The 14649-nt window shown below is 47.1% G+C and overlaps 1 protein-coding gene across 1 annotated transcript in view; it reads left to right on the top strand.

The window, feature by feature from the left end:
• The window catches only part of SUGP1 (SURP and G-patch domain containing 1), a 30476-nt gene extending 18977 nt beyond the window's left edge, over positions 1-11499 (top strand). The window contains exons 8-14 of the mRNA XM_081287988.1: positions 260-618; positions 7484-7590; positions 8243-8420; positions 8827-8933; positions 10207-10352; positions 10925-11054; positions 11338-11499. Of these exons, the coding sequence (XP_081144114.1) occupies positions 260-618; positions 7484-7590; positions 8243-8420; positions 8827-8933; positions 10207-10352; positions 10925-11054; positions 11338-11364 (1054 nt within the window). The 3' untranslated portion in view covers positions 11365-11499. The remainder of the gene's footprint in view (positions 1-259; positions 619-7483; positions 7591-8242; positions 8421-8826; positions 8934-10206; positions 10353-10924; positions 11055-11337) is intronic.
• Positions 11500-14649: the final 3150 nt, after the last annotated feature.

The following is a 14649-nucleotide window of genomic DNA, read 5'->3' as shown; positions in this document are numbered from 1 at the left end:
TAATGTGATGGGCCCCTGGGAAAGGCAGGGGGAGGTTTGGTATGACTCCTGACTTGAAGGGAGGGTACCATAAGAGCCTGTGGGCAAGTCACAGTGTTTCTCACAGTGAGGCCTAGCAAGGCAGGAGAAATGGGTGGAGACTGTAACCTCGATGTGACCCTGGCTTCCCTGGGCACACACAGCCTGACCTGCTCCTGTCTGAACCAGGAGTGGGGAGGATCTGGCTTAGCTTATGGTGTCCCTCCAACTCTCCTTGCAGCTTTCTATATGAACCTAACAGCCAAGGGTACAAATACTACCGGCAAAAGCTGGAGGAGTTCCGGAAAGCCAAGGCAGGCTCCACAGGCATCCTCACAACACCTGACCTCAGCCTGAAGCGCAAGTCCCCTCCCGAGGTCCCGTCTGGGTCCTTGCCTCCAGCCACTACCTGTCCTGCCTCATCTACCCCTGCACCCACCACTGCTACCCCCGCTCCAGCTGTCCCTGGTAAGCCAGCTTCCACAACCACTGTGAAGAGGAAGCGGAAGAGCCGGTGGGGACCTGAAGAGGACAAGGTTGAGTTGCCGCCTGCTGAGCTGGTGCAGAGGGATGTGGATGCCTCTCCCTCACCTCTGTCAGGTGGGCTGACTCCCACTTTCCTGCTGTCCTTTGTCAGAAGGGTCTGGGTTCTTTTGTGGAGCATGTCTTTAAGTTTTATTCATGTTGTAGCATGTACCACAATTTCATTCCTTTCTGTGACCAAAAATCCATTGTGTGTATATCATTCTCTCTCAGTATCCATGGGGATTGGTTCCACAACCCCCCTCAGATAAGAAAATCTCAAAAAATAAGGAGGAGTGGAGGTATAGCTCAGTGATAGATCACTCCAGGGTTCATCTCCAGTACCACAAAACAAATTAATGAAAAAACGAATAAGAGGGCTTAAGTCTGTGCATATTTAGTGCAAATACAATTATTTTTCTCCTGTGGTTTGAATCACACAGTATTGAACCCAGGGTTGGAGATTGTACCCAGAGCCTTCTCCCACATGCTAGGCAAGCGCTTTACCACTGAGCTTTACCCTCAGATCCCCTCACCTTATTATATAGCTGTCCTAGTAGGTATGTGGCTTTGATTTAAATCTTCTTTTTTTTTTTTTTAAGTGAGAGAGAGAGAGAGAATTTTTTTAATATTTATTTTCCATTTCTCGGCGGACACAGCATCTTTGTATGTGGTGCTGAGGATCGAACCCGGGCCACACGCATGCCAGGCGAGCGCACTACCGCTTGAAAAATCTTCTTAATGACCAATAATGTTGAACATCTTTTCGTGCATATTGATCATTTATATAGCTTCTTTGGACAAATGTCTGCTTTAGTCCTTTGCCTATTTTTTTTTTTTAAGAGAGAGAGAGAATTTTAATATTTATTTTTTTAGTTTTCGGTGGACACAACATCTTTGTTTGTATGTGGTGCTGAGGATCAAACCCGGGCCGCTCGTGCGAGCGCATTACTGCTTGAGCCACATCCCCAGCCCTCCTTTGCCTATTTTTAAATTGGGTTGTTTATCTTCTTGTTGTGGTTGAATTGTAGGAGTATATTCTTTATATAGCCTGGACATTAACTTTTTATCAGATTCATGGTTTGCAAATAATTTCTCTCTTTCTGTGGGTTGTCTTTTAACTTTACTATCTTTTGGTGCCATAAATGTATGTATGTTTGTTTATTTTGGAACAGGGGAATGAACCCAAGGATGTTTATACTGAGCCATATCCTCAGCCCTTTTTATTTTTTTTATTTTGAGACAGGATCCCACTAAACTTAGGACCGCCTTCAAACTTGGAATCATCCTGCCTCAGCCTTCTGAGCTGCTGGGATTACAGGCATGTGCCACTGCGCCTGGCTGAAAGTTTTAAATTTTAATGAAGTCCATTTTACCAATTTTTTTGTTGTTACCTATGAGTTTTGCAGTTTTAGCTCTTAAGTTTAGGTCTTTGATCCAGTTTGAGTTAATTTTTATAAGTGGTTTAGGGTCCAGCTTCATTCCTTTGCATGTGGATATCCAATTTTCCCAGTAGTTTTTGTTGAAGAGATTATTCTCTCCCTATTGAATGGTCTTGACACCCTTGTAAAAAATCAATTCACCATAGATGTGAGGGTTTATTTCTGAGCTGATTTATATGTCTGTCCATACTGTACCATACTGTTTTGATTTCTATATCTTTGTAGTAAGTTTTACAATTGGGAGTGTAAATCTTTTTTTTTTTTTTTCAAAGCTATTTTGGCAATTTGGCATCTTCTGAGTTTCCCTATCAATTTTCAGATGGACTTTTTTATTTCTGCAAATACTATTGGGATTTTATAGAGAATACACTTTGGGTAATACTGATAGCTTAACAATATTTAAGTCTTCTGATCTGTGAACGTGAGATGTCTTTCCATCTATTTCTATCATTAATTTCTTTCAACAGTGTCTCACAGTTTTCATTGTATAAGTCCTGTGGCTCCTTAGTTAAATTTCTTCCTAATTGATTTATTATTTTGATGTTATTGTAAATAACAACGTTGTTTTTTCAGTTTTCAGATTGTTTGTTGCTAATGTATAGAAATACAGTTTTTTTCTTTTTTGAGGGGTGCTGACAGTTGAACCTAGGGTCTTGTGTGTGCTAGGCAAGCTCTCTACTACTGAGCTACATCCTCAGCCCATAATTGATTTGTGTATGTTTATTTTGTGTCCTGCACCTTTGCTAAATTTATTAGATCAAAGGTGTGTGTGTGTGTGTGTTTTGTATAACAAGATCATGTTATCAGCAAATAGAAAGTTTTTCTTCTTTCTAATTTGAATACCTCTTCTTTTCTTTTTCTTTCATTCTTTTTTTTTTTTTTTTTGGTACTGCGGATTGAATGTAGGAGTGCTTTAACACTGAGAAACTTCCCCAGCCTTCTTTATTTTGAGACAAGGTCTCATTAAGTTCCTTAGAGCCATGCTAAGTTGCTGATGCTGATTTTGGAGAAATCCTCCTGCCACAGCCTCCTGAGCTGCTGGAACTATAGGCATGTACAATTGGGCCTGGTTCTTCTTTCTTTTTCTTGCCCAGTTGCTCTGGATAGGATTTCCAGTACCATGTTGAATAGAAGTAATAAAAACAGACATCTTTGTCTTATTTCTGATCTTAGGACAAAAGTATATTCAGTTTTTTAACCACTGAATATGATGTTAGCTGTGATTTTTTAAAATTTTATTTTATTTCTTTGTTTTTTGTGGTGCTTTGATATCAAACCCAGGGCCTTGCACATGCTCAGCAATTTTTCTACCATTGAGCTACTTTCCCAAACAGTGCTTAATAAATGGTCTTTACTGTCTTGAGGTTAAGGAAATTCCTTTTGTTTTTTCTCCTCAGTACTGGGGGTTGAACCCAAAGACACTGCACTACTGAGCTACATCCCCAGCTTTTTTTATTTTTTATTTTCAGGCAGGGTCTCACTAAGTTGCTGAGGCTGGCCTGGAACTTGCCATCTTCCTGCCTCAGCCTCCCAAGTACCTGGGATTACAGGCATGCACCAATGTACCTGGTGAGGAGGTTCCCTTCTGTTTAAGTGTATTGGATGTTTTTGTCTTTGTCATGAAGGGGTGTTAGATTTTGTCACATGCTTTTTTATAAAATATCAATTAAAATAATCGTGGATTTTTTCCCCTCTTCATTTTATCAATGTGGCATATTATATTAATTTTCATATGTTGACTCATTCTTTTTTTTTGAAACATTACTTTTATTATTGGACTAAATGTTACATTCTGCCTTGTGTTGAACGATTCCATCTATATTCATAAGGAATATTGGTCTGTAGTTTTTTCTAACTTGTAATGCCTTTGATATCAAGGTAAAACTAGCCTCATAGGAGCTGGGGTTGTGGCTCAGTGATAGAGTGCTTGTCTAGCATGCGTGAGACACTGGGTTTGATCCTCAGCACCACATATGAATAAATAAATAAATAAAGGTTCCATCAACAACTTATTAAAAAAAAAAAAACTAGCCTCATAGAATGACCTGGAAATGTTCCTTCCTCTCTGTTTTTGTTGGAAGAGTTCAAGAAGAATTGGTGGATGTTTGTTAGACTTCACCAGTGAAGACTTCTGGTTCTGGACTTGTTGGTTGTTTGGTACTGGGAATTTAACTCAGAGGAGCTTTACCACTGAGCTACATCACTCAGACCTTTTTATTTATTTATTCACTTTTATTTTGAGACAGGTTCTCAGTTCGTTGCTTAGGGTCTCCCTAAGTTGCTACGACTGGCCTTGAACTTTCGATCCTCCTGCTTCTACCTCCCAAGCTGCTGGGATTACAGACATGCACCACCAGGCCCAGCTAGCTCTTTCTTTTTAGTTGTATACAGTTAGAACTATAAAATTTTCCTTTTGGCACTGCTTTTGTTGCATACTACAAATTTTGGTATATTATTGCTTTTGTTTTAATTTATCTCAAGTATTTTCTAATTTGTGCTTTTTTCCCCTTTGACCTGTTGTTTGTTAGAGTGTGTTAATTTCTGAATATTTGCAAGTTGTTTTTTTTTGTTTGTTTGATTTCATTGTGACTAGAAAAGATACTTAGTATTATTTTCAAGTTTTCTTTTTTTTTTTTTTTTTTTTTTTTTTTGGTGGGGAGGGCAGTACCAGGGTTTGAACTCAGGGTCACTTAACCACTGAGTCACATCCCCAAACTTATTTTGTATTTTCATAAGAGACAGGGTCTCACTGAGTTGCTTAGTGCCTTGCTTTTTTTTTTTTTTTTTTTTTTTTTTTTTTTTTTTAAGCTGAGGCTGGCTTTGAACTCACTATCCTCCTGCCTCAGCCTCCTGAACTGCTGGGATTACAGGCATGTGCCACCATGCTCAGCTTTCAAGTTTATTTAAACTTGTTTTATAGCCTAAGATATGATCTATCCTGAAGGATATTCCATATGCACTTGAGGAAACTAGGTATTCTGCCATTGTAAGTTTATGTGTTCTATGTACGTCTGTTAAGTCTAGTTGGTTTATAGTGTGTTCTGTATCCCTAAAGATTTTTTATCTAGGTGTTCTATAGATTGTTAAAAGTGGTATATTGAATTCTGTGATTATTATAGAATTGTCTACTTTGCCCTTGAATGCTGTTAATTTTTGTTTTGTATATTTTGGGGGCTTTGTTCTTAGGTGTCTGTATGCTTATACTTTGTTCTGTATCAGACCTTTTTCAATATATTATGTTAATCCACTATCAGTTGTGACAAAAAATTAAAGGAGGAAAGGAGGTTGGGGTTGTAGCTCAGTGGTAGGGCACTTGCCTAACATGTGTAAGGCACTGGGTTTGATCCTCAGCACCACAATAGACACATGTATATAATAAAAAAGGAAAGATTTATTTTGGCTCATAGTTTTAGAGGTTTCAGTTCTTGGTTGGCCATCACCTTGGGGCCTTTAGTACGGCAGAGGACATGATGGTGGTGGGAGCATGTGGTAAAGAAGACGGCTCACCTCATCTTGGCCAGGAAGCCAAGTGTGGGGGCAGGGTTCCTCTGTGCCATTCAAAGCCAACTCAGTCCTACTTCCTGAAGTTTCTTTCCACTACCTCTCAGTAACCTTAAGTTATGAATCCATGTGTAGATGAATCCAATGATGAGGTCAGAGCCCTCATGAGCCAGTCATGTATCAAAGGCCCCACCTCTGAACACTATTGCATTAGAACCAAGCCTTTGACACATAAGCTTTTGGGGGACATTTAAGATCTAAACCGTAACAGCCATCTCATGCTGCCCGTCTGGCTCTCCACCTCCCCCTGACTTGACGGCAGCTTGACACTCAGGTGCATAGGGGAGTCACATGCATCCTATTGCTTGGTGCCATCACTTCATTTGAATGATGAGGACAGGAGCCCCAAACAGAGGGCAACTCCTCCAGCTCATATGGCTTAGCCTCTTGGCCTCTTCACCCACCTCTAAGGGCCAGTTTCTTAATTGATGCCTTCCTTGTCCCAGGGGCCTCAGAGATTCCAGGTCAAGGAGAAAAGCTACTTACTGAATGATCTAAAGGACAGGCACTGGCTCCAGAGAGTCAGGCCCAAGTTTATGATCCATTGGTCCATATTGTCCTCAGAAGGGGTTTGGGCAGCCCTCGCCAGAGGAGACCCATTGAGGGAGAAGGACCATGGGCTTGCTCCAGGCATATGACCCACTCAGGCCTCAGTCCTTGTGCCTTCCCTACAGGGCTCCCCTACAAACCTTTGAGGAGGAATTAAAGATTAATAGGGGCTAAGGAGCAACTGTGGGCAATCCTCTTTTTAGGGTGTTGCTGGGGTTGGAACCCAGGGTCTCATGAATGCTAAGCAAGTGTTCTACCATCATGCTGTACCTTAGTCCATATAGTGATTTTTTTTTTTAATACCTGGGATTGAATGCAGGGTGCTTCACCATTGAGCCACATCATCAGCTCTATTTATGGTTTTTATTATTATTATTATTATTTTGAGGGAGGATCTTACTAAGTTGCTTAGGGCCTTACTAAGGTTCTTTTTTAAATTTTTTAGTTATAGGTGGACACAATGTCTTTATTTTTCTTTATGTGCTGCTAAGTATGGAACCCAGGACCTCACACATACTAGACGAGTGCTCTACCTCTGAGCCACAACCCCAACCAGGGTCTTACTAAGTTTCTGAGGCTGGCTTTGAACTTGTGATCCTACTGCCTCAGCCTCCTAAGCTGCTGGGATTTCAGGTGTGAGCCACCACACCCAGTTACATCTTGATTCTTAAGGGCAAAGCCCTAGCCCTAGTGAGGTAGGAGGACATGGCTCTTTTCACCTTCCCAGAGCACATACACCCCTGCTTGGCACATCCCCCAGGAAGCCACTGCCTGAGGGGTGCTTGTTTCCACCCCAGATGGGGCCATCACAGCATCTTCACATGGATCAGTGTTTCTGACTCCAGCCAAGTTCCCAAGCTGATGCCAAATTAAATGTCAGTAGCTTTGAGGATGGTTGGCTGCCGCCCCCAAAGGAGCGAATGGAGCCATACAACTGAGACTTATACCAGACTCAATCCGTGTGCATCTGCACCGGATATCTGTCAGCAACAGGGCTGTGTTTTGAGAGCTGGCGTGTGTCCCACACACACATACACACATGCACATGTAGAGTTGCACATCTTAGCTCTCTTGCCTCTAGCTTTACAAAATCTTTGCCTTTAACCCATTAGCTGTGTGATGCTGAGTGAGGACCCAATCCTCTGATTACTGCTGTTTGCATATAGAACCTTTCTAGAGAGGTCTGAGGAAATGAAGTTCCAGTGCACATGTGCATGGCCACCAAGGTCCTCACATAACACATGCTAACAAATAGGACATGAGGACCCTACTGCACTGCAGACCCTGCACTAGGTGCCTTGGGTATTTTTAATTAGACCTGACAAATTAAGAAGTAGGACCTGGGGCCTGTGTGGCTGTTACCAACACTGTCCTGCTTCTTTAATTTCCAGTTCAGGACCTCAAAGGACTCGGCTATGAGAAGGGGAAGCCTGTAGGTCTGGTGGGTGTCACAGAACTCTCAGATGCCCAGAAGAAACAACTGAAGGAGCAGCAGGAGGTAAGAGCACTGGAGACAGGGAACTCAGTAGGTGCTGTGGAACATCCTTTCTTGCTCCATGGTGCAGCAGTCATGAATGTGTTGTGTGCTCACTGAGCCTGTGTGCATCAGGGCACTCAGTCAGCAAGGAGGCTTCCAGGAAGACAAGTACCCCTGTCAGCACATGCCACCCCTGAGGGTCTTCACGAGTCTGCAGCTGGACTTAGACCCCAGGACCTCTTAAGCTGCCATTTAGCCTTTGGGCAGCTCTTGTGGCCTGTGCCTTGCAGCTAGAGCACTGCTCCCTACTGGAATAGTCTTCATTTCCTTCCATAGTTCCCTTAGGGCCTATTGTAGAATAGTCCCAGTAGGGTGCCACAGTGTTTCTGTGGTGAGGGGCCTGGCCCAGTAGGGGGCTCCACAGCCAGTTGTAGCCCCTGCACTGCTTTCCCAGGAGCTCAGGCTCCTGCCTGGCAGTCTCTGGGTGGTGCACCTCAAGTGCCTCTCTCAGGGATCAGGAGCCATAGTTGCCCTTATTCAGGGCTGAGGGGTCCTCCTTGCTACACTAAAGGTCAGGAATCCAGGGCACGTCCTAAGGCAGGACTTGTCTACCAAGGGGCTGGTTTTGGGGGGAAGCTGGCATCCTGCTCATGGTCATATTCCACACTCATAGATGCAACAGATGTACGACATGATCATGCAACACAAGCGGGCGATGCAGGACATGCAGCTGCTATGGGAGAAGGCACTTCAGCAACACCAGCACGGCTATGACAGTGACGAGGAGGTGGACAGTGAGCTGGGCACTTGGGAGCACCAGCTTCGGCGCATGGAAATGGACAAGACACGGGGTGCGCCAAGGCACAGGGTCGGAGGGGAGAAGGAGGGATGAAATTTGGGGGAGCATAACTGGTGGGGCCTTGCCCTCGAGGCACTGTAGGCTCAGGTATTCCCACTCAGTGCCCAGATTCAGTCTCAAGTCTGTTTCTCCTGGCTGTGATGCCTTGGGTGAGAAACTCAACCTTTCAGTGCCTTGTTTTCCTCATGGTGAAAAGTGGGGATCCAGGATGAGTGTTCACTAACATTTGATTGGAAAGCTTGGCACGGTTGCCTATGGGGAAGGGTGTCTAGTTGGTGCCTCAGGCCAGCATGTCATTCCCTGGAGGCCACACCAACTCTTATACCTGTGGTCTAAGCATCAGCTGGCCCACTCCCCTTCCTCCTCCCTCCTCTCACTTTAACTGCTTCTCTGGGCAGAGTGGGCAGAGCAGCTGACAAAGATGGGCCGGGGCAAGCACTTCATTGGAGACTTCCTGCCCCCTGACGAGCTGGAAAAGTTCATGGAGACATTCAAGGCCTTGAAGGTAAGACAGGGGACCCTCGCACCAGCCCCTGCTGTGGCCCAGTTCCTCTGAAAGCCACCTCACCTATTAGAGCCTGAAGTAGCCTTGGGCCCCCATGCTCACAGCAGAAGCCAGGCCCCCTTACAGAGGGAGGCATCTGTTTGTGACAGACGGTGTCTGTGTGGGAAATTAGCAAATAGCTGCTCAGCTGCCGCTTCAGAAACATTTCCCTGGCTGCAGAGGAAATTGTGCCTCCAGTGGAGCCAATTAAGTGCAGTTTACAGGCAAAGCATTTCTCCAGCAGAAATCCCCCATGGACCTGACCTGGCCTCCACAGAACAGAGCTTAACATTCTCCCTGCTGCTGTTGGGCTCATGAAGTGAAATGGCCATGTGGTACATCCCATGTTGTCTTCATAAAGTCTTTTTAGAAAACTGGTCTCCCATAACCTCATCATTGACCACTTTTTTTTTTTTTTTTTTTTTTTTTTTGAGGTGCTGGGGGTTGAACCCAGGGGTGCTATACCACTAAACCACATTCCCAGCCCTTTAAAATTTTTTTTTTTTAATTTTGAGATAGGGCTGAGGTTGTGGATCAGCAGTAGAGTGCTCGCCTATCATGTGAGAGGCACTGGGTTCAATCCTCAGCACCACATTAAAGAAAAAACAAAGATATTTTGTCCACCTATATCTAAAAAATAAATATTTAAAAAAAATTGAGACAGGGTTTTGTTAAGTCTTCAAGGCTGGCCTCGAACATGCAGTACTCTTGCCTTGCCTCCTCTGAGTGGCTGGCACCCAGCTTGGCCACATTTCTTAGCATGCTATTATTAATTATTTTCAAGCCAAGAATTGTTGTCATGCCTGTAGTCCCAGCTGCTTGGGAGGCTGAGGCAGGAGGACTGCTTGGGCCCAGGAGTTCAAGGCTAGCCTGGGCAACATAGTGAGACCATGTCTCAAAAAAATAACAAAAATAAATTGCCCTCAGAACATAAGGTTTTCTTTGCCAGTGAAGCATTAATCTCTCTTGTGATAGATGAAATCTATACAACTTGTCACCTTGCCCCTTTTGACTTCACTGCCAAGGAGCTCAGCACCCTGAGTCCCTGGGGACCCAGAAAAGAAGAGTTTGATCTTTTCTTGAAGACTCTTCAAGCCTGACCCAGTGGGAGGAGGCAGATGAGTGGGTGGTTCCAGCATCAGTGAGCCCAAAGGCAGGGGGCATATCTGTGTGCCACTGAGGCCCAGGTGTGGCTATGGCCCTCGTTTGTGACTCCCACTACCTCACCCTGCAGGAGGGTCGAGAGCCTGACTACTCAGAGTACAAGGAGTTCAAGCTGACTGTGGAGAACATCGGTTACCAGATGCTGATGAAGATGGGCTGGAAGGAGGGCGAGGGACTGGGCACAGAGGGCCAGGGCATCAAGAACCCAGTGAACAAGTGAGTAGTGGGATGCACCCTCCGGAGCTCCACTGCCTGCTCCCACCCCACTGCACATAGCTTGCCACGCACAAGCTAGTGATGCAGGGAGGTTTGGAGGTCTGTCCCTCTCCCAACTCTGGGGACTTCTTCCTCCCCCAGGTCCCTTTGTGAAGGTACAGATGGGTCAAACCCTCCTGGGACTGCTGGTCTTATTTATATTCTCTGCAAGCTAGAAACCAGTCCCAGAAATTAGTGGGAAACCTTCTGATGTGACCCCTTGCTTTAGGCATCCCCTGCACTTTTGGCCTCTCAGTACTGTCCTTGAGAAGCTTCCCTGTCATCCCTAGAGCTATGATAACCTACACTGTGGGTACTCCTTTCCTTGCAGGACTCTGGGGGCTGGACCACCTTTATGCCTCCCTTTTCGGCTAGTGTAGGCTTGTCCCTGCACAGATGTCCTTAGCCTAGCAGCCCACTATGAGTGCCTGAAAGTGCAGTTGTTGAGCCCAGGCAAGCCAGGCCTCTCTGTCCCTCTTTCCACTGGCACCAGCCCAAGTACCTGCTCACACTAGCCCATTACCTCTCTGCAGGGGCACTACCACGGTAGATGGTGCCGGTTTTGGCATTGACCGGCCAGCTGAGCTCTCCAAGGAGGACGATGAATATGAGGCCTTTCGCAAGAGGATGATGTTGGCCTACCGCTTCCGGCCCAATCCTCTGGTGTGTGCACCCTTGTTTCCCCTATCACTTGCTTCTTCCTGAGCCGTCCTGATTTCTCACGGTAGACTCCAGGGGGGTGGCCGGATCAACAGAAAGGTCCCTCCAATTCCTTTGCAAGCTAGGCCAGAAACCTCTAGCTCTCAACCTGCATTCGAACCCCCTCCTCTACTTAGAGCTGGCCCTTCCCGCTGGAGGATTTGAATTCAGCTGCCCCTGGATAGAGGAACTGCTCTGTGTCCTTTGCATTAACCCCTCCCCCTTTTATCTTTTTGGCTTCCCACAGAACAACCCCAGAAGGCCTTACTACTGAATATTCTGGAGAAACAGAAGTCTACTTTCTGAACAACAGTCCCTGGGCTGTGGGATGTGCTGGCCTGCATTTCTGCCCATCCCTACCGTTGTTACGAGTGTTGTGCCATTTATTAAAGTCCCAGTGCTCACCCGCCATAGCAGCCTGGTCCCTGCCATTGTGGAACCCTTTCCTGTCGCTTAGCAGTGGGCTAGGTCAGGCAGATGGAGGCAGAACTTGTTCTCTGATTGAACCCATAGACACTTTACCACTAAGTTACCTCTCTAGACTTTTTTTTTTTTTTTTCCTTGTATTTTGTATTGAGACATGGTTTAAGTTGTCAAGGGTCTCACTAAGTTGTTGAGGCTGGCCTCAAACTTGTAATCTGGCAAGACAATTTCTCAAAAGCCCCCCAGTATCTGAGGAATCTCAGAGCACCACCTAATCCCTTATCTGTCCCTGTGGTCTGTTCCCCCTAAGCTTGGGTTGCAACTGAGGGGAGGACCCTTAGCCCTCACTGTAAGGAGACAGAGAAGGCTGCTCTTCTGCAGCAGACTGCAGGGAGGGGCACTTGGTTGACACCTGGCCATACCTAGGCCCAAGGGTGTGTGTTTGGGACCTTTCAGCCTAGCACTGTTTTAGGAAGTTAGAGGAGGACAGGGTCTTTAGGCAGGACCTGCCTAGCTTTCGCTTCCAGCACACACAGCAAATCACTACTGGTGATAAGCTGCAACCCTGGCTGTTCCAACTACTAGTTCCACTAGTGTGATGGTCATACAAGTCCCTGACCCTAGTTCATTTGGAGACAGCTGGTGGTTGGACACATGCTATTGCATCAGTCACAGGATGGGGCTTTGGAGCAGGAAGTTTTAAGGCAGGAGGGTAGCCCAGGACAAAGTGTGTGCCAAGACATCCCCAGCTGTGTCTGCCAGAGCTGGCATCTCATGTCGTGCAGAAACCACTTAGGGATCTTTGGCTGCAGCTGCTCAGTCCCAGGTTGCATGGGGGACCCAGGAATCTGCATTCTTACCAGTTCTACAAGTCTGCAGACCACATGTGGTAGGCCATAGCCTGGGGATCTCTCCCATCTTCTCCCACACATCCAGCTACCTGGTGGTGACCCAACACCTGTTGGGTAGAGGGATTCCTCTTCTCAGGCTCCATGAACTCAAGCTGGAGTTGGGCTCCTGGGTCAGCTGTGGCCAGTCATTCAGCAAATACTGAGCACTAATTGAGAACCAGATGGAGAGCTGCCCCCAGGCAGCTGGTCTATTGGGGCAAGGTGGTGTCAGTTATAGCTGCTTATTGAGGGCTGCAAAAGCTAATAAGGGCTGGGGGTGTGGCTGAATGACAGCCTTTGCCTAGCATATGTGAGACGCTGGATTCCATCCCCGGCACCACAAAAAGGGAAAAATGGATACCAAGAGGAGCCAGGGGCTGCTGTGGAGTGTACTTCAGTAGGCCGAGGGACTGGCAAAGTCTCAGAGGCAATAGCAGAGCTGAGGCTGCTGTGAAACGCCATCCTGTTTCCCATCTTTGAGTTGGGTGTGACACTGGTGGGCGTAACCCAGGTGTTTGTTTATGGGGGCTGGCCAGAGCCCCAAGCACAGGTGTACCTCTCCGCAGCCAAAAATTCAGAAGACAGGACCTTGGGGCTTAGTTCTACACACCCTGTCACCCAAGTCACCTCTCCATTGAGTTCAGTAACCTGGAGGTTTGCCCGTGAGGGCATGGACTTTACCCTCAGGCAAGAAAGGAGAGAGGCCTCCAAACGCTGTTCGCGTGTGCAGGTACATAGGGTGCAAGGTCAGTCTCTGAGACAACTGGGCACAGACACTCCAAGCTCTGCAAAGGGAGGAGTAGGGTAGGGTGAAGGGCAGCCTTGAGTAGGAGTTACTGGCACCTGCCTTAAGAGGTAAGAACATGGGCTTAGGCTCAATGGCAGAGCACTTGCTCAGTGTGCCCAAGGCTCTGGGTTAGATCCTCAGCCTGGAAAGGGAGGTGAGAACTTAGGGTCCATCTGGCAGACAGCAGACAGGCCTGTGGAGTGTCTGCACTGCTAGAATTGGGAAAGTAGCCCTGGGAAAGCTGAACTTCACCCCATGCACAATGGGCACCTGGGGAGGGACGCTGAATCAGACTGGTAGCCTTGCTTAGACACCTTGGCTCTGGTTGGCACAAGGCCAGTGGGCAGCATGGAGAAGGGGCCCTGGCTGTCCAGGGGAGGGGCTGTGGGCTTCTTGGAGGCAAGACTCAGGCAGACACATCTCTCCATGCTATTTCCAATAGCCACAAGTACTCCACATGGGCAAGAACCTCAGACCAGTTGGAGGGAGTTACAGAAACAGGACTGCCTAATTTTCCTGACCTCAAACTGTGGCCCTCCATGTTCTGGTTCTCCCTACTTCATATCCCCCTGCCCAGCCCCCTCCAGCTGTTCAGAACCTTCCCACAGCCAGTTAGCTCCCTGCTTCCTCCCTCACAGCTGCCTCTGAAACCCACACTCCACCTTTCCCACTTTCCTCCCTCAGCCTCTCTGGCTTCCTTCCAGATGATCAGCTCCACGCTGGAACCCTCACTCTGCCTGCCAGGAACACTTCCCCGAACTGGCCTCACCTGGACCTTCTGATTTCAGCATCTGCTTCTTAAATCGTTTGCCTCCCACCTCTTTCCCCTGCTGGAAGGACCCAACCCATGTTTGCCTGCATTCAGACAGGCCCCAATCAAAACTTCATAACTGGACACGTTTAAATTTGTGGCCACTGAACACTCAAATCCAAGTGCACTGGTTGAGGGGATTCCTCAGTGCAACACAGGCGATGCTCGCTTGATCCTGGAATGGGGGTGGGGATGGTCTGAGGTATATGGGGCGTTAAAAAGGACCCCTTAGGACTGGGAATGGAGCTCAGTGGTAGGGCCTTTGTTAAGTATGCTTGAGGCCCTGGTCCCATTCCCAGTATCGCAAAAGTAACAAAACAACAAAAGGACCCCCTTCCAGGTCAAGATTGGGACGCCAGTGTTGGGACAAAGATGGCAGAAGTGCACCTCACCCCAGCTCAACTGATAGACGCCTGGAGAATGAATTCCCTTAGAACGAAGTGGCCGCCCCGGGATCTCTAGGACTCTGTCCCTGAACTCAGAGCAGAAATGTCTCGAAGTGCTGTGTTCCAGCCTTTGATAAAAGGGAAACTAAGGCTGGACAGCCGGGACTGCCCAGGGTCAGACCGGGGTGGGGGGTTCAGAGACCGACGGGCGAAGGGGCGGGGTAGCCGCAGGGGGCGGGGCTCCGGAGGCTCCCCGGGAAAG

The sequence above is a fragment of the Spermophilus citellus genome (assembly GCF_964194105.1).
Source record: "Spermophilus citellus genome assembly, chromosome: 3".
NCBI classification, from domain to species: domain Eukaryota; kingdom Metazoa; phylum Chordata; class Mammalia; order Rodentia; family Sciuridae; genus Spermophilus; species Spermophilus citellus.
This window is presented reverse-complemented; position numbering and strand designations above follow the sequence as displayed.